Source organism: Scyliorhinus canicula, chromosome 1, assembly GCF_902713615.1.
Source record: "Scyliorhinus canicula chromosome 1, sScyCan1.1, whole genome shotgun sequence".
NCBI classification, from domain to species: domain Eukaryota; kingdom Metazoa; phylum Chordata; class Chondrichthyes; order Carcharhiniformes; family Scyliorhinidae; genus Scyliorhinus; species Scyliorhinus canicula.
Genome location: NC_052146.1, coordinates 132,602,463 through 132,622,160, shown reverse-complemented (window position 1 = coordinate 132,622,160; position 19,698 = coordinate 132,602,463). Strand labels below are relative to the sequence as shown.

The following is a 19,698-nucleotide window of genomic DNA, read 5'->3' as shown; positions in this document are numbered from 1 at the left end:
TTTAAATAATGATTAGCACTGGAAACAGTACTCCTAAATGTGACATATGTAGTTGTCTTTTGTATTTCCTACTTTAATCTAATCTGCTGCTTATTGCAGAGCAATCAAGGTAGACATCGAATTGGAATGCAAGTTGTGTGCTGGAATAGAAGGAAGCAGGGTCTGCACAAGGAAACAATTCTTCACGCTGGGTTGTTTAATTTACAGTGCAGGAGACCCCATCGAGCCTGCACCAGCCCTTGGAAAGGGTACCCCACTGAAGCCCACATCTCCACCCTATCCCCGTAACCCCACCCAACCATTTTGGACACTAAGGGCAATTTAGCATGGCCAATCCACCTAACCTGCACATCTTTGGACTGTGGGAGGAATACGGAGCACCCGGAGGAAACCCACGTAGATATGGGGAGAACGTGCAGACTCCGCACAGACAGCGATCCAGCGGGGAATCGAAGCTTCGACCCTGGAGCTGTGAAGCAACAGTATTAACCACTGTGCTACCGTGCCGTCCATCAAATTGAATTCAAATTTCACCATCTGCCATGGTGGGATTCGAACCTGGGTCCCCAGAGAATGACTCTGGGTTTCTGGATTACCACCATGCCACTGCCTCCCATATTCACATTAAGGTGCTCACAAACAAAATGGATGTTCAATTTGTTTGATAACAGACCAAAACTGTGCCAGTTTTAAGCAACCTTAACTCCCTTGCTCCATGCTTGAAACAGACTTTATAACATAGCCCTTTATAACGCAGGACACAAGCATTTTACGTCAAAAAATGTAGACGTGCAAAATACTTAGAGTGAAGAGCTAAGTATTTGTTCCTGTTAATTTACAATGGCCCAAGTCTTCCAAACTCTAGATTGTCAGGGATGGGACTGTACGCGAGTAGATGTATGACTGAGTTCCTGATGCGCAATCCTGTGAGAATTTCCCAGGCAGTTTAAACTTCTGATTGGCTGATTCCCTGCTACCCTCCAGAAAAGTCTCCACCCTTGAGCTCCGAGCAGAGACTTGCGTTAGGCATACGGGACTTACCTGCATATTTGCCCTGGAAATGTTTGGACATTTTAAAACCTGGTTTAACAGCTGGATAACACCACAACCAACACCTCGTCCCCATAATTCACCCCCCCCCCCCCCCACTTAACTCTGACCACGTGAATACCTCCTCGACAGAACCGACTTAACAACCTCCCAGTTTCAGCCACTCACCCATTCATTAAAAGACCAGAGGCGGGATTCTCCGTTCCTGAGAAATCAGGCATGATTTTCCGGAAATATTTCTAAGTGTGATAGCAAGCAGGAACTACCATGAGCTTCCCAGCACTCAGTCCAGCGAGGCCAGCAACGCTATTCAACGTTAATATGGTCCACTTAATGAGGCCTCACGGGCTTCTCGCCGCAAATGAAGGCTCGCCAGTCCCCCCGCTAACAAGGTCAAGGAGCACTTACTCAGCCAACCACAGACAGCTGGCAACAATGGTGCCCAGGAGACCGGCCCAAGATTCAGGGATGCAGACCTGGGGAGGCTACTAGATGCTGTGAAAGCCAGGAGGAATGTCCTGTTACCTCGAGGGTCCTGAGGGTCAGCCATAGGGCAGCCAGTGCTGCTTGGGAGGAGGTGGCGGTCAAGTGAGTTTGGGGAGTGAGACCAGGAAGACTGTTCTCCAGTTCAGGAAAAAGGACAATGACCTACACCGGGTAGCACAAGTGAGTAGACATCAACAAATGCTTGCCCCCCCCCAAACCACGCCCAGAGAAGAGACCGTTCTGCCCACCAACTCTCTACTTTTGAGGAGCGTGCCCTGGAGGTGACTGGTGTGACCGAGGACAGGGCGATCACCAATGTGGAGGCTGGTGGACGCTGCAGAGTTGAGCAACTACCAGGCCCCAGCCAAAGGAACTGTCAAACCTGAGTTTACTGATTGACCAATCCCTCCCACTGACGACATGTTCATTCTCCTGCAGGTCCTCCATCCGACGATGCCGGCTCATCTCAGGTGGCACCCTCTTCAGTCTCCCAGGAGACCACCTCTGAGGAGAGCTCCGAGGATGCCACCGTAGTAGTCGCGTCACAGCTGTCATCCCCACACAAGCATAGACACACTCACCTCAGTGGGAAGTGTTAGTGATCAGGCTTCTGGGGCACAACCTGGTGAGCACCACACTGCTGATGTACATCAGATGGAGGCAGGAACCCCCAGACAAGACAGCAGTCGGAGGTCTGCTGGATCCCAGGACCCAGCTGGGTCCCAGCCTGATGCTGAGCGTGGGGAAGAGATCATCCCAGAGCAGATGGAGATGGTAGGGTGTGGCCGGGACATTCAGCAGGAGATGTCAGCGTCACTCCAGCAGATCCATAGTCCCAGAGGCTATGGGCACAAGGAGCTGTCGCCGGCAATGCGAGGCACAGAGGCCAACACTGCTAGGGCGGCGACCACAGTGGAGAGCTTGGGGCACGACGCCGGCACCATTAGTGAAGGTGTCCAAGACATTGTGCAGTCAGTAATGGCCCTGGCGGAGGGTCTAGGCAGAATGTCCGGCTCGCTGGGGGATGTGACCCAGTACCAGGCTGACCCTGAAGAAGTTCTGCAGGACATGTCGCAGTCTCAGATGGGCATGCCCAAAGCAGTGCAGATTGTCCCAGTCACAGGTGGGCGTTGCAGAGATGCTATAGAGCATGTCTCAGTCACTGAGGAGCATCATCAAGGGCGTCAACACCATGGTGCAAACCATGGGGAACCGCCAGGACTGGCAGGGCCAAATGATGCTGGGGCAGCAAGGGCTCGGGCCAGCTGCCCCTCCGTCCCAAGGTGAACCCCAGGGACCTATGGGCACCAAGCAGGAGGAGGGACACTGAATGCCAACCTGGATCCATTCCATGGAGTGGTGACGGTGGCCACCAGCTCTTCTGAGATCCACCCCTCTGATGAGGCTGTTACTCTCAGCCAGGACACGGGACAGGACGGGCACGGCTGCGCATGTACCATCAACAAGTGAACCGGGGGCCTCCAGCCTCAGAGCCCCCAGTGCACGCCCGCCAGGGGCATTGAAGGCCACGGGGCATAAGCAGCTGGCTGCCTCCACCTCAGAGGTGCATCCTTGGAACACACTTAGATGTAGTGGTAGAGCTAGAAAGGCAAAGCACATGGAGAATCATGGAGGGCACCGGGGTAGGGGGAGCGGCCAGCACCATCGGGAGTGTGAGAATTGTAAAACACAATAAACACCTTTGTGTACAACTAGTATGATGCCTCTGTCACTTTCTTCCACAATGTGTGCCAACCTCCAAACCCATCTCTCCAGTCATCTCCCCTCCCAACCCGTGGAACTCACCCACCCTCCGACCGTGGACATGAACAAAGAACAGGAACAGGTCCTTCGGCCCTCCAAGCCTGCGCCGATCACGTGTCGTATCTAGACCAACCGCCTGTATCCTCTATACCCCGACTGTTCATCTGCCTATCCAGATAAGTATTAGAATATAGAACATACGGTGCAGGCCATTCGGCCCATCGAGTCTGCACCGACCCATTTAAGCCCTCACTTCCACCCTATCCCACTAATCCAATAACCCCATCTCACCTTTATGGACACTTAGGGCAATTTTAGCTTGGCTAATCCACCTAACCTGCACGTCTTTGGACTGGGGGGGGAAACCGGAGCACCCGGAGGAAACGCACGCAGACACGGGGAGAATGTACAGACTCCGCACAGACAGCGACTCAGCGAGGAATCGAACCTGGGACCCTGGCGCTGAGAAGCCACAGTGCTATCCACTTGTGCTACCCAAGGTGATCTATTAAAGGTCGCTAACGCATCTGCCTCAACCACCTCATTTTGCATTGCATTCCAGGCAGCCACCACCACCCTCTGTGTAAAAAGCTTTCCCCACACATCTCCACTGATCCTTTCCCCCATCACCTTGAACTTGTGCCCCCTTGGAATTGTCATTTCCGCCCTGGGAAAAAGCCTCCAACTGATCTTATCACCTAATTATTTTATAAACTTCTATCCTGTCGCCCCTCAGCCTCCGTCTCTCTGGGGAGAACAATCCCAGTTCATTCAATCTCTTCTCATAGCTAATACCCAACCCATAACAGGCAACATCCTGGTAAACCTTTTTTGTACTTTCTCCAAAGTACAAGCCTCCACATCCTTCTGGTAGTATGGTGACGAGAATTGTCCCCGGAGCTGTGTCCCATCCCCTGGGTGTTTGGATGCTGCGTGTGTGGTGTTGCCTCCCATAGTGTTCAAATACAGTGTCCTTGCAGCAAGGTGTCATTGGGATGCTGGGAATGACTCCCACATGCTGCATGGCCCATCCACCCACGGAAATCCACTTAGGTGTGTGAAGTGCTCACTTAACCACAATTGCCAATTCCCTATGAGCCACACGCCAGAGATCTCGGAAATTGGTGGGGGTTATGGGTAGTCGGTGGGGCAGACGGGCAAGGACAGGAGCTGCCCCTGCAACGGGTGCACACAGTCCAGGGTTGGCATGGTGGTTCCCCACGTGGTTGCAACCCCCCCCCCCCCCCCCCCCCCCCCCTCCCAGTACCTCCCTTCCACCCTACCACGGCAGCCCACCTCTGCCAAGGGCCCCCCAGCCACTGCCGAGCTCTGGATGGCAAGCCCAGCACCCTCGGGCTCTTTGACTATGAGCAACGATGGCTACTCACCTCCCCACAGAAGTCCTTCCGCCAGGTTCACGTTTTTCAGTACTAATCTGTGCCAGCTAATCTCCACTTGCTGTGGAGACCGCTGTTTGACGGGAGGCTGTTGGATAAGGGGTGGCTCTCGTTAACTGTATAGAAATAGGGCTTAAGTGGTGATAATTGGTTTTTCGCCATGCTACGGCGAGATCCCAATTTCGCCTACGGGAGCGGGCCGATGGTCCCATCGATCGTGGAGATGCAGTCACAGATCCAGGAACTATATGAGGGGTTGTCAGCGAGCATCCAACACGTACAGGTGCAGTTGGAGGAGTCCAACAGTGTGCAGGAGCAGGAGATGGTGCCGACCATGCGTGCCACCTAGGTTAACACCGCACAGGTGGCATCTGTGGTGGAGGCACTGCAGTTGAGGGTTTTAGCTATGGGTCAGAATGTCCAGGACCTGGGGCATACCGTACAGGTGCTTCGGAGCGTGGCACAGTCACAGCCAGCCATGGCTGGGAATATCAGTGACATTGCCCAGGCGCTGGCCGACATGGCGCAGACACAGAGGGAGGTGGCCTAGTCCCAGAGGGAGGTGGTGTAATCACTGGCTGACACAAACCCAGAAGGTGGTGGCACAGTTGCAGCGTGATGTGGCAGTGGTCCATTCCCTGTGCTGCATGGTCGTGAACATGCAGACCCTGGTCGAGACCAGAATGGGTCTCCAGGACTGGCAGCACCAGGTGGCAGGGGAGCTTCAGGCAACAGCTCCACTCGCATGGAGTAGCCTATCGGACATCCCGAGTGAGTAGGAAGCGATGGGGCCCATGCAGGTGACCCCTGTAGGGCAGGTGCCAGAACACCACAATGCCTCGGACTCTTCAGCCCCCCCCCCCCACCCCCCACAACTACCTCTCCCTGACGCATTTGATGTGCAGCAGGCAGAATAGGGCAGCACCACGCATTCTGGGCATTATCGGGTCCACCCATACCCGCTGTCCCAGAAGACGCCGGCCAACGGGACCCAGGTCGCAGGGCAAGAATCACAGCAGGCAGCCTCCACTCCTGATGTACTGTCTGGGGATTCTCCAAGTCATAGCGTTGGGGCCCGGAAGGCCAGAAAGACACCAGTTAAGACGGCACGGGTGCAGGGCTAGGGGCTAGGATCTGTAAATAGTTGTGCACATTAAACATCAGTTAACACTGTTACAACCTGCCCCGGTGCTCTGACAGATGGGTGTGAAGGCTGAGCTGGTCTGGGCTGGCCAGAGAGGGGGTGTGGGTGAGAGACGGGAATGGGCGACACCACCAGCGCCACCCAGGATCCAATGGGACCGCGTAATGGAATAACTAACTTACATGCGGGGATCACCCAGGTGGATGGTGGGAACTGCTCCCGTGGGCAGGAGTCAGACATTGTCAAATGACATGGAGCACCAGAGCTCATCGCAGAGCGGGTTGTCATCACCCTCCATCTCATTGAGCTGACCCGGTGTTATTGCCAACCCAGGGCCCGCATCCTGTAGGGTGGCAGGTATGTAGAAGGAGGGGGTTACAGGCAGTGATGGGGGGGGGGAAACTGTTGTCCATGCCCTTGGCCAGCCCTTAGTGACCAAAAAGATTAGGAGGAGTTATTGGGTTACGGGCATAGGGTGGAAGTGAGGGCTTAAGTTGTTCGGTGCAGACTCGGGTATCGGGTGCAGATGTGCATCTGATGAGTCACATGTCAGCTGCACGTTCACTGACTGGAACCCCTTTTGCTTTGTGTGTGACAGCTAACATGTCAGCCTTTTATCCCCGGCAGATAATGGATATTAAAGTACAACCAGCAATGGTGGCCTTCCTGCTCGTCGCTGCAGCCCTGCGCCTGTACAAGCTGACACTGCTCGAGGAGGAGGAAGCTGCAGCAGTCGAGCGCCCATTGGAGACCTACCGGGTCGGGCCTATCTTCTGCAGGAGCTCGTAGGGTGACATGCATCCCGACGATCACCCCCTCAATCCGGGGCATCCCGTCGATAGCAGCGAACCCCACTGCCCAGACATCCTGGCGGGCTAGGTCCATTTGAAATGGATGTATTGAGCCGATGGGCATATAGGGCCTCCATTACGGCGCGGATGTACCTATGCATTGAGCTCGGAGATCTCGGGCAGGTCCACCATGGAGCCTGGAAGGACCCCATGGCGTAAAGGTTTAGGGCGACCGTCACTGAGACGGCAACCTGGACCGGGGTGTCCTCCCCCATTCCCCAATGGTGTCAGGTGCGTCATAATCTGGGCTGTTTAGCACAGGGCTAAATCGCTGGCTTTGAAAGCAGACCAAGCAGGCCAGCAGCACGGTTCGATTCCCGTAACAGCCTCCCCTAACAGGCGCCGGAATGTGGCGACTAGGGGCTTTTCACAGTAACTTCATTTGAAGCCGACTCGTGACAATAAGCAATTTAAATTTCATTTAATCTGGCAGATATGTTGCACTGTCATCCTGCTCAGAGTCTTCGATGGATTGCCTGATACAGCAGATCTCTGAACGACAGGTGCTGCCGGTACACGCGAGGCCTCATGCGGTTCCACTCGGGCATGCTCCGCTGCTGCAAGCTCTACTGCTGCAGCTTCCTCCTCCTCGAGCAGTGCAGTTTGTACAGGTGCAGGGATGCGGCGACGAGCAGGAAGGCCACCATTGCTGGTTGTACTTTAATTTCCATTTTCTGCAGGGGATAAAAGGCTGACATGTTAGCTGTCCCCCCCCCCCCCCCCCCCCCCCCTCCCACCACCCCTGGCCGCCTCCCTTGCCAGCCACACACTCTACGTTTCCATCTGGCGCCCCTGTAGGAGCTATTGTGGGCATTGCCCTTGGGTAGGTCGCGTGATGCCTCCGGCTGGTCTTGGCCGGAGAGTGGTGGGGGGCATGGCAGAGGGTGGGGTGCGGAGGAACACCCATACGGCCGGTGTTACTCTGCAGAACCAGGAGCCAAGGTGGGTGCTCACTGGGGTGTGCAGCAAGATGGCTGCCTTGCAGGTCGCGTTAATGGCTTTGCATGCCTGGGCACTGCCCCAGTCCCGTGTGGTTCGCCTCGGCCACACGGCCCATTCCCCCGTCACCACCCACCACCACTCCCGCCCCCCACCCCAGCCAGTGTCCGGCTTGTCAACCCATGGTCGCACCTCTCAGTGTCCTATTGCCTCTCTCTCCTCCATCATCCACAACACCGGTTTCACAATTTTTAAAAGCACAGGGGAACCTGGCCGTTGGGAATTAGGCCCATTGGAGGCCTACCAGGTCAGGCTTTCTAATGAAATACAAATGGTGTTTACTGTATGGGCGTTCCAGAATGCATTGATGCCGCTATCGGTGCGACGGAGAATTGCGATACGGCATCAAATTGACGTCCGCTGATTCTGGCGAGAGCCGGCAGAGAATCCCCCCCACCCCAGATCTTTAACAGCTTACCGGACACTGCCCTGTCCCCCCACCCCCCACACACACACACACACACACCACCACCGGGTCGGCAAAAGTTTTGTGACCGAAGCACTAGGCCATTAATTCGCAAATGTACAATGTAATACAGAAAAACATCTAACGGCAAGTGTTAAATTTGCATATTAATACATAGCAGCTGCTCGAAGTAAAATCCATGGTTCAGCTGGGGTAACAGGTTGAACCCAGAGCAAAGAACCCTGTTAAGTGAGAATTTGGGGTGAGAAACATGAAACCGAATACATATATGTTCCATTGTACTGCAGGTCATTAGTTTTACTGCATAATTGTGCTTTTACTATCCCAGCAATACCTTTCATTTTGGGTTTCAATTGTTAAATTATTTCAGTTTAGCTTGGGCAGATGGGGTGTGCTGCAATATCTGGGTCATGTCTTTCCCATGTCTCCAGTAAGGTCTTGGAGTACTGGAGAAAGAGATGATCTTTTACGAGTTCCCACCAAGCTGCTGAAATCAAGTTGAATGTCAGTCAAAATTGACATTTGTGATTTTGCTAAATTCCAGCTCGGGACTGGTTGACAGGCAAATGATAAGCAAACTACATCACTTGGGTAAACGATTAAAATCAAAAGTAACTTTCGGGAACATCGCTCAACTCTGTCGATGCGCTGCTGAAACACTCATCTCTCAGAACTCCCACCCCAATCACATTTTCCTTCTTGTTCTTTTATCCACTCTTTTCCCTTCACTTGCTTAAAACTGATCACATCTATCTTTCCTAATACTGTTGAAAGGTCATCGACCTGAAACATTCATTCTCTTTCTGGGTATTTCCAGCATTTTCTGTTGTTACTTCAAGGGGAAATGGTATGGGTACACAGTAGAGACAGTCCCACAAGAGGCAAAAGGAAGGGTTTGAAATCTGAAGTCTCCTTGGTGGCTAAAGAGATAAAGGGTTGAATAAGACAAAAAAGGGAAGCTCGTAAGTTTACAACACAGTAAAGAAAGAAGCGGAATATGGAAAGTACAGAGGCAATCGAAAAAAAAAAGTGAATGAGAAAAGAGAGAGTATTCAAATAGATTATCAGTTAACATAAAAGGGAACTCAAAAGTATTTTATGAACACATAATGAATGAGTAATAGGGTATTCAAAGGGAGGAAGGAGCTGATTAGGGATACGGCAACATGGTGGTTAGCACTGTTGCCTCACAGCGCCAGGGACCCAGGTTCAATTCAAACTTTGGGTGACTGCGGAGTTTGCACGTTCTCCCAATATCTTTGTAGGTTTCCTCTGGGTGCTCTGATTTCTTCCCTTAGTGTCCAATGATTAAGAGGGGCTACGTGGATAGGGCGGGTGAGGGGCCTAGGTAGGGTGGTCTTTCGGAGGGTTGGTGCAGACTCGATGGGCCAAAGGCCTCCTTCTGCACTGTAGGGATTCTATGAACAGGCACCAAATGCATAACATATAAAACAGGGGCTAAGGGCAGCATGTTGGCGCAGTGGTAGCACTGCAGTCTCACAACGCCGATGTCCCAGGTTCGATCTCGGCTCTGGGTCACTGTCCGTGCGGAGTTTGCACATTCTCCCCGTGTTTGCATGGGTTTCGCCCCCACAACCCAAAGATGTGCAAGTAGATGGATTGAACATGCTAAATTGCCCCTTAACTGGAAAAAATGGATTGGGTACTCTAAATTTATGAAAAAAAACAGGGACTAGAATAGATAATTTGGCCTTACGAGTCTGCTCTGCTATTCAACAAGATCAAGACCGATCTTAGACTTCAACACCACCTTCCCACGTTGTCCCTTAAATGTCAAAACCCTACTGGCCCTTGTCTTATGAATATACTCAAAGATGGAGCATCCAAAGCTCTCTGGGGTTGACAATTCCAGTGCTACACAACGTGTTGAGGAAATCTTTCCTCATCTCAATCTTAAATGGCTGATTTCTTAGGCTGTGACCTTATGTTCTAGATTCCCAAGAGGAAACATTCTATCTCCATTTACACTATCAATTCAATCAGCTCTCATTCATTGTACTTATCTCTCCTCATGGGACAATCCCCTCATCTCAGGTATCAGTCTAGCAAACCTTTGTGGAACTCCCTCGAGGGAAAGTATGTCCTTCGTGGGAAAGGAGACCAAACTGCTCGCAGTGTTCCAGGTGTGGTCTCACCAGTAGCCTGCATATTTGTAGTAAGACTTATTTACTCTCTCATTCTATCCATGTAACAAAAGCTAACATACTATTGAATTTCCAAATTGTTTACTGCACCTGTACGTTAAGTTTCTGGTATTTATGTGAGAATGACTGCCCTTGACATCAAGGCAATATTTGACGAAGTGTGGCATCAAGGAGCACGAGCTAAACTGGAGTCAATGGGATTCAGTGAGAATTCTCCATCACCAGCACAAAAGATGGCGGCTGTGGTTGTTGGAGGTCAAACATCTCAGTTCCAGGACATCACTGCAGGAGTTACTCAGGGTAGTGTCCTAGGCTCAACCATCTTCAGCGACTTCAGCAATGACCTTTCTTCCACCATAAGGTTAATAAGGTTAGTAGGGATGTTTGCTGATGATTGCACAATGTTCAGCACCATTTGCAACTCCTCAGATACTGAAGCAGTCCATGTCCAAGAACAGCAAGATCTGGAGAATATCCAGGCTTTGGTTAACAAGTGCCAGGCAATGACCTTTTCCAAACAGAGAATCTACCATCGCCCCATGACATTCAATGGCATTGCCATCACTGAATTGCCCACCATCAACATCCTGGGAGTTGCCATAGACCAGAAACTGAACTGGACTAGCCATATAAATATGGTGACGACAAGAGCAGATCAGAGGCTAGGAATCCTGCATTGAGTAACTCAAGTCCCGTCTCCTCCAAAGCCCACCCACCACCTACAAGGCACAAGTCAGAAGTGTGATGCAATACACCCAACTTGCCTGAATGAACGCAGCTCCAACAACACAGGAGGCTAGACACCCTCCAGGACAAAGAAACCTGCTTGATTGGCACTCCATCCACAAACATTCACTCCCTCCACCACCGCACAGTTGCCGCAGTGTGTGCCAGCTACAAGATGCACTGAAGAAATTCACCAAGCTTCCTGAGAAAGAAGGTTCCAGAACCACAACCGCTACCATCTAGAATAGGATTTTTCAAAGTCTGGGTCATGACCCGTGTCAGAAGGGTCGCGTGTGTTTGGATGGGGGTCGAGGGTAGAATTTTGTGTACTTTGTGGACTTGGAAGCATGCTCCTGACAAGGCTGACAAAAACATTGGTTCCTGGTCTCCAGAAAAATATGGTGCATTGGAACAGCGCAGCACTCGCCCAGCATCGACACAATGGCAATCAAACTATCTCTTGTTTTGAATACACCATTGTGAAAAAGCGCAACTGATGCGTCATGACAAGAAAAGACAAAGGAAAAAAAATTACTTCCCAGTCATAGTTAGCATTGCATGCAGAAACTAATCTATCAAGAAATTATATCACCAGCAAAATAACTTCACTGGAAATCTCTCTTAAAAGGACCATTGTGTTAATATTTTGTGGAAACACACTCACATCTGCAGCAGTCAGCCAGGTAACAATTATCAATGGCTGCCCAAACTGTATGGTCTTTGATAAAACCTCCCTCAGTGATGGAGGATGATAGCAATTAAAGCTTCAAGCTTGTACATAAAGGCAGTGTAATCATTCTATAGTTTCAGTGATGTGTCTCAGTTTTGCAGAAAGTTTTTTTAAAATTATAATAATAATCTTTATTGTCACAAGTAGGCTTACATTAACACTGCAATGAAGTTACTGTGAAAAGCCCCTAGTCGTCACATTCCGGCACCTGTTCGGGTACACAGAGGGAGAATTCAGAATGTCCAATTCACCTAACAGCACGTCTTTCGGGACGTGGGAATAACAGGAGCACCCGGGTTTACTCTCACAGGCCAAAGATGTGCAGGTTAGGTGGAGTGGCCACGCTCAATTACCCCTTACTGCTCAAAAGATGTGCGGATTAGGTGGGGTTACAGGGATAAGGCAGGAGAGTAGGCCCAGGTAGACTTTCTTTCAGAGGGTCGGTGCAGACTCCATGACCTGAAAGGCCTCCTTCTGCACTGCCGGGCTTCTGGCATCAAAAATGTGGCCTCAAAAGTGGAATAAACAAACTTTCAAACTGGTGAAATCAACCGTTTTTAGAAACAATGACAGAAGACGCGGGTATTAGTGTAGGTGTCGCTGGGGGTGGAAGGGAGGGCATAACGCAGAATCCACATTCAGCTCATTGGGCAGTTAATGGCATTCCACAAATGATGCTGGAGCAAATTCCTGGGGCTCAATTCCATTCTACATTCCATAAAGGATCTGGCTAAGTGAACACTGAGTGGGTCCCGACCGATCGGCCAGTTGGCAAAAGTGGGTCCTAGGAAGAAAAGTTTGAAAAACACTGATCTACAAGGACAAGGGTAGCAGACACATGGGAACACATAAGCTGCAAGTTCCCCTCCAAGCCACTCACCATCCCGAATTTAAATATATGACCGTTCCATCATCGTTGCTTGATTAAAATCCTGGAACTGCTTTCCTAACAGCACTGTGGGTGTACCTACACACCATGGACTTCAGTGGTTCAAGGTGGCAGCTCACCACCACCTTCTCAAGGGCAACTGGAGATGGAACATAAATGCTGGCTGAGCCAGGGACATCCACATCTCAAGAATGTATTTTTAAAAACATTTACAAGGACATCCAGTTTCTCCCGAATGCAAACATTTCCCAGTCTTACCATTGAAGAATATTTTACTTTGTAAGTTTTCTGACTAAAATGGGAAACTTCACACATCATCATCTATGTTTTGTCCACTTCCTCCAAACAACCTTACATATCCACCCTGCTTTCTCTTTTGGATGCTCCTCACTGCTTATATTATCTCCTAACTTTGTATCATTAGCATACCTGGTACTATGCAACACTCCGTTCCCTCACCTATGTAATTGATACAGATTATAAATGCTAAGCTCCAAGTATGCACCCTTATAGTACACTGCTAGTTCAGCCCACCAACTCAATTATCCCATTTATTTCTTCACTGTTTCCTGTCCATTAACCAATCCTCAATTTGTGTTAATATTTTAGTCCCAAATACACAAATCCTGATTGTGTGGAAGAACCTCTTGTGTGGTATCATGTCTCGTTCCTTTTGAAAATCCAAATGCACTCCTATTGCTCCCCCTTATTCACCCTAATAGTTTCATTCTCAAGAAGTTCCAATAGATTGGTCAAACACTTTAGGAAAGATGTCATAGCATTGGAACAGTGCCAAAGAGATTTACTAGGAATGAGGGTCTTCAGTCATGTGGAAACACTGGAGGAGCTATGGTTACTCTCCTTAAAACACAAAAGATTAGGAAAGTTGATAGAGGTGTTTAAAGTTCTGAATAGTTCTGAAAGAGTAAATAAAGAGAAATGGTTTCTAACTGCAGTAGTGTCAGTAAACAGAAGACACAGGCTTAAGGTGATTAGAACAAGAAACAGAATGACATGAGAAAGCTTTTTTAAAAAAAAATACAGCGAGTTGAAGCAGATTCAATGGTCGTAACATTTAACAGAGAACTGGAAAAATACTTGAAAGGAAACAAATACTGATCTGAGGAAAGATCAGGGAAACTGAATTCAAAACAGAAAATGCTGGATTAACTCAGCACTTCTGGCAGTATCTACAGAAAGAGAAACATGGTTAATGTTTCGAGTCCATTGACCGTTGCTGGATAGCGCTTCCACAGAGCTGGCATCAGTACGATGGTTCAAATGGTGGATATAAAGTAGAGCAAAGCATTATTCAAGATCAGAGGACTTCTGTCACTGTCCAGGCCAACATTCATTTTGCAACTAATATCACCAAAAACAGATTAACTGACAATATTTAAAAAGTACTGGGAAGTGCTTTGGCATATCCCTAGGATGCTAAAGGTGTTATATAATTGCTCATATACAGGATGAAACTTCCATACTTCAGCACCTCCTCCCGGCATTGCTTCTGTGGTGCAAAGCAGGCAATAGCCCAGACTTTGATCTCTATCCCATTGTAGAACTGTTTGCCACGCATATCCCACACTCCCTGATTTGGAGTAGCAATTGCTCGGTTCTGTGAAACACAAAAGAAAAGTAACAATTTAAGAGGATCTCTAGATTTTTATTTTTATTGCAAGGTCACTACTTCATTTTGATGTACAGCACCATTCTGCGCGGCCATTGGAATGTTTATAGGCATGGACAGAAATTTTTTTTTATTCTTAAAAAGCCAGCGTGGACAGGGGCAAACCCCTAATCCAGCTCCTTGCCTGCTCCAAAAAACAATTCAAATTGAATCCAATTCATGGTCTTCACAAGAGAGACATATCAGATCCAGGCATTACATCTGACCTCACGCTCATCTTAGCCAAAAGGCTGAGAAGCGATTAGCCTCTTGGTTTTTCGATGGTAGCCCAGACTGGTTTAACAGGTGTAATATAAAGTGAAGGCAGCTAATTAGACAACAGTACATTTTGAACTGACTGCTAAATTGACCTAATCATTAGACAGAATATCCAGGTATCCCACCTTCTTTCCAGGCTTCTTGCACACTGGTCAAAGACCACATGCAGCCTAGTGGATACTCCAAATCTTTTTTTTTTCTGGTGGTGGCTCAGTGTTGCTCTACTCCACCACTCTGAAAAGCTGTGTTTGATCCTCCAACATGTTGCCTTTTGTTACTCCAAAAGATCTGAGTGCATGTACACTTGAGCTTAATAAATGTTTCAATATTTTGCTATGGTAATAGACATGGATAACTAGCTACAGCAAAAAAACAATTTATTTTTTAAAAATAAATTTAGAGTACCCAATTATTTTTTTTCCAATTAAGGGGTAATTTAGCACGGCCAATCCACCTAACCCATGCAGGCACAGGGAGAATGTGCAAACTCCACACGGACAGTGACCCAGGGACGGGATTGGAACCCGGTCTTCAACGCCGTAGTCCCAGTGCTAACCATTGTGCCAGGTGCTGCCCCCAATTTCTTATTAAATTGCCAGATATACCAGTATATCTTTCTTCATAAACAGCTCTTTGTATGTTACTCTATAGGGATAATATATTACTCACAAGATGTTGCACCACGAAGAACTATTTTTGAAATAGAGAAAATTAATAGGTAGCAGTGGTTAGTACAGTTGCTTCTGTCATGGGAATGTCACTTTAAGAAATGTTTGTTCAAGTGGTTGCAGTGATGTCAGAGTGTGGATGGAGCTGAGCTCTGGCTCTGCTTTTTAGTTTCGCTTTGAGGAAAAGCTTGGGTGTGTGTGTTTTTTAGTTTTGTTTTAGTGTTAGAGCTGCAGTCAGCCAAAGAAGGTGTAATTTTGATGTCTCTGCCAACTAAAGACTATCTCTGAATCATTTGGTAAATTCAGAGTGATAACTGCTCTCAGTAGAGAATTTAAAACTTTTCTCTGTGTTAAAAAGTATCTTTTGTCTTCTGGATGTTGTTTGGGAATTTATTAAGGGTTATCTATAGAGTACTGTATTCTTTGGGGATTTATTGGTGTTGATAGTTGTTAAGATGTTTACTGTGGGTTTATAAAGTGTTAACTGGTTTAATAAATAAACATTGTACTTTAAAAGTACTGTAGATTTCTGTTGTATTACACCTGCAGAGTAAGCCCGTGTGTTCCCCATAACCACAATCTATTAAAAATTGTGGGTCGGGTGAACTTCATGATACACTTTGGGGTTCTCGAAACCCTGGCCCATAACACTTCACAGCTCCAGGGTCCCAGGTTCGATTCCCAGCTTGGATCACTGTCTGTGAGGAGTCTGCAATTTCTCACTGTGTCTGCATGGGTTTTCTCCAGTTGCTCCCGTTTCCTCCCAATAGTCCAGAAAGATGTGCTGTTAGGTGAATTGGGCATTCTAAATTCTCCCTCTGTGCACTCAAACAGGCGCCGGAATGTGGCGAATAGGGGCTTTTCACAGTAACAGCATTGCAGCGTAATTGTAATCCTACTTATGACAATAAAGATGATTAATTAATTAATTAATTAAGTAATTAATTAATTAGAAAAATAATGTACCACCCTCTTGGTAGTCATCCAAGAAGTGCATTTGTGTTAAAGGGTGGTACTTCAAGTGGGGGAAAGAAATAACAGAGATTAGTTTCAGGTGACCAAGAGAATGACATCGTAAGGAAGTGCAAAACTTGCTTCAATCTATTTCATTTTAATGATACAATCTTCTAATGGCCTCTTTCTGCACTGTATGGATTCTATGGATTCTAATTGGTAAATTTCAGTGAAAGGTGAGGTATGAAAGATTAGGACACAGAAGGTGGGTTTATGGTAAGGCAAAACAGCTGGGACAGCTTTCTCTCTCCCAAATCCAAATTAAACCTTGATGCCACAGTGAAGTCTGGTCATCCATTTGGCACTTAAGCAGTGAAATCCAGCTTTGAGATTCAAATGGGGTTCAAAGGCTTTGCCATCTCAGTCAGAGACTGGCAATCTACATGCTTAATATATTTTAAAAATAAATTTAGAGTACCCAATTATTTTTTTTCCAATTAAGGGGCAATTTAGGGTGGCCAATCCACCTACCCTGCACATCCTTGGGTTGTGGGAGAGAAACCCACGCAAATACGGGGAGAATGTGCAAACTCCACACGGACAGAGATCTTGGCGCCGTGAGGCAGCAGTGCTAACCACTCGGCCACCGTGCTGCCTTACATGCTTAATATTGTCCAGCTTAACTCGCTGTTGCCCTCCTCCCTCTGTATGCTCAGCTCTTGTATTAATAGTTTTTCTTCCATCTGAATTCTCCTCTACTGGACTTTGGGCTACATCATGTCTCTTTCAGCTTTGCATGCAAGGACACCAGCCAAACATTAGCAGAAGGATGAAATGGATTTACTCCGAGTTGACATTGTCAGTGCATGGTTTTCGGAGTTGATCCAGTGCCAATGGGGCTCCCTGTTCAGCAACGTGCAGAGCGGACAGATGCTACTAATCACAATTTTGTCTGACATCTGAGATTGCTTGGACGGTACCAGACCCAACTCCTCTAGTATCGCAAACTTGATCAGCGTTGCTGCTTTAGACACTGTATCTCCATGTCAAACCTCCAAAACAGATCCTCATTTCCCAATTAAGGATGGCATAAATCTCATGGAGGACAGAGAAAACATTTTAAGGACACTCTGAAGGCCTCATTGAAAAGGGGACAAATTCACATCGGTCTATGGAAATTGTCCCAAACCATGCCACCTGGCAGCTACAACACAGTAGGAACAAACGCATAAACTCTGCTGTGGTGAAGCAACGAAGAGAGGAAGGAAGCAGCAGAACCCAGATTAGCCTGATGGGTATCTGCAAGACACCAGCAAAGCTGGATGGTCAAAAAGGCTAACTAGGGGCAGCACGGTGGCGCAGTGGATAGCACTGCTGCCTCGCGACGCCGCGGTCCCAGGTTCGATCCCGACCCTGGGGCACTGTCTGTGTGGAGTTTGCACATTTGCCCCATATTTGCATGGGTTTCATCTCCACAACCTAAAGATGTGCAGATTAGGTGGATTGGCCACACTAAACTGCCTCTTAATTGGAAAAAATTAATTGGGTACACTAAATTTTTTAAAAGGCGAACTAGGTATAAACCTAAGAACTGTGTGGGTGGCGAAGCTGCTGTGATCTGCAGTGTTGCCACATCGTCAATGGATATGTTAAGATGCGGCTATTGTTATGCCTCAGATTGGACACTGATTAGCCACGACCCTGTGAGCCCAATCAATGCTGGCAGAATCTGGATAAAAGACAAACATCGGAGGCATCAATAGTAATAGCCTGCAGGAACAATCAACATGAAAAAACCCCTGAGCCCGGACAGAGACGGAAGGGAAACCTTGTAACAGATATTATCCAAGTCCAGCCGTGAGGTTTGGTACTTCGTGTAAAAGAGTTTTAATACTTTGTGTTAACTTTGCCTAAATCAGTAACTCATAAAGGAAACTCTTGTGCGATCACAGTTTTGAGTGCCCCCTGGTTCAGGATTCCCCCGCCATTAGAAGCATCTAACCGTCCAGCCTTTTATAGGTTTGAGATCCATCTCATTCTTCTACATTCTTAACCGATTCGATATCTCCCCATGCGCCAGTCCCCCAATCACAGGAATCAATCTGGTAAACATTTGCTGCACTCCCTCCATAGCAAGAACATCCTTTCTCATACAAGGAGACCAAATCCACACACAATATTCCTATGGTCTAATTAAGGCCCTGTATAATTGCAGCAAGACATCCCAGCTCCTGTACTCGAATCCTCTTGCTATGAAGGCCAACATACCACTTGCCTTCTTTACCGCCTGCTGTACCTGCAAGCTTACTTTCAGCAGCTGGTGGACAAGGACATCCAGGTCTTGATGCACATTCCCCTCTCTCTATTTCTAGCCATTCAGATAATATTGTCTTCCTGTTTTTGCTACCAAAACAGAAAACCTCACATTTATCCACATTATACTGGATCTGCCATACATTTGCCCACTCCCAACTTGTCCAAATCACACTGAAACATCACTACATCCTTCTCACAGCTCACCCGCCCACCAAGCTTTGTGTCATCTGCAAATTTGGAGATATTACATTTAGTTCTTTGACCTAAATCATTAACATATATTGTGAATAGCTGAGCTCCTGGCACTTATCCGTGCGGTACCCCATTCGTCACTGCCTGCCATTTGGAAAAAGACCCGTTTATTCCTGCTTATTGTTTTCATATCCAGGTTGGAAACAATGGCCAGAATTTTCAAATTCATACGCTGAGTGTGAAGAGCTGGATTAGTCAGATTTATTTAGAATAAATAAGAGTTGCATTCTTCAGAAGGACTTTCCTAAAACCCATTTAAATTTTCTAATTTTGGCTCATGTGAGTTACAAATGGGATTGTCAACATAACTCCCATCTCCCTTACAGTATGGTATGGAAAAATATTGTTTAGAAGATAGATTAGGAAAATAACCAATGTTTTTTCCTGCAAATTCTCTGAAGTGGAAAGATGATGGGTACATCAAGGACATCACCAAACCCAATTCCATCTTCTCCCATCCTTTCATGGGAGCGAGATTTGTGTTAACTATTTTAATCAAGTGGCTACTTTTCATATAACGAAAGGAAAACACTGAAAGCGATGAAAATCCAATATAGCCACAGAAAGTGCTGAAAGCACTTAACAGGTTATGCAACAACTGTAGAGAAAGAAAAACAGCTTTTATTGCAGGTCGATGACCTTTGGTGAAAGATTAAGGATAACTATGTTTTAGTCACACAGACATGATGGGCCAAATAGCCCCCTTCGGTGCTGTAAAATGTCTATGTTAATTGTTGATCTCTATACACACCATGTGTCGCCTGCAAAGTGTTTCCAGGACTCTCTATGTTTAACGGTTGATACAGCATATGGATACATCAAATGGTATAAATCATGCACGCACACATTTCTTTTCAACAGGGGGTCACTGGATTTTATCAAGAACCTGAATATTGCACATTCACCCCCATCTCTGTGTGGGTTTCACCCCC

General features: G+C 47.6%; 1 protein-coding gene across 4 annotated transcripts in view; it reads right to left on the bottom strand.

The window, feature by feature from the left end:
• Positions 1-19,698, bottom strand: part of LOC119967526 (protein argonaute-1) — a 175,913-nt gene that overhangs the window by 58,831 nt on the left and 97,384 nt on the right. For all 4 annotated transcript variants that reach the window (XM_038800218.1, XM_038800199.1, XM_038800209.1 and 1 more), the window contains one exon: positions 14,113-14,246. In XM_038800218.1, coding sequence (XP_038656146.1) covers positions 14,113-14,246 — 134 coding nt within the window. The remainder of the gene's footprint in view (positions 1-14,112; positions 14,247-19,698) is intronic.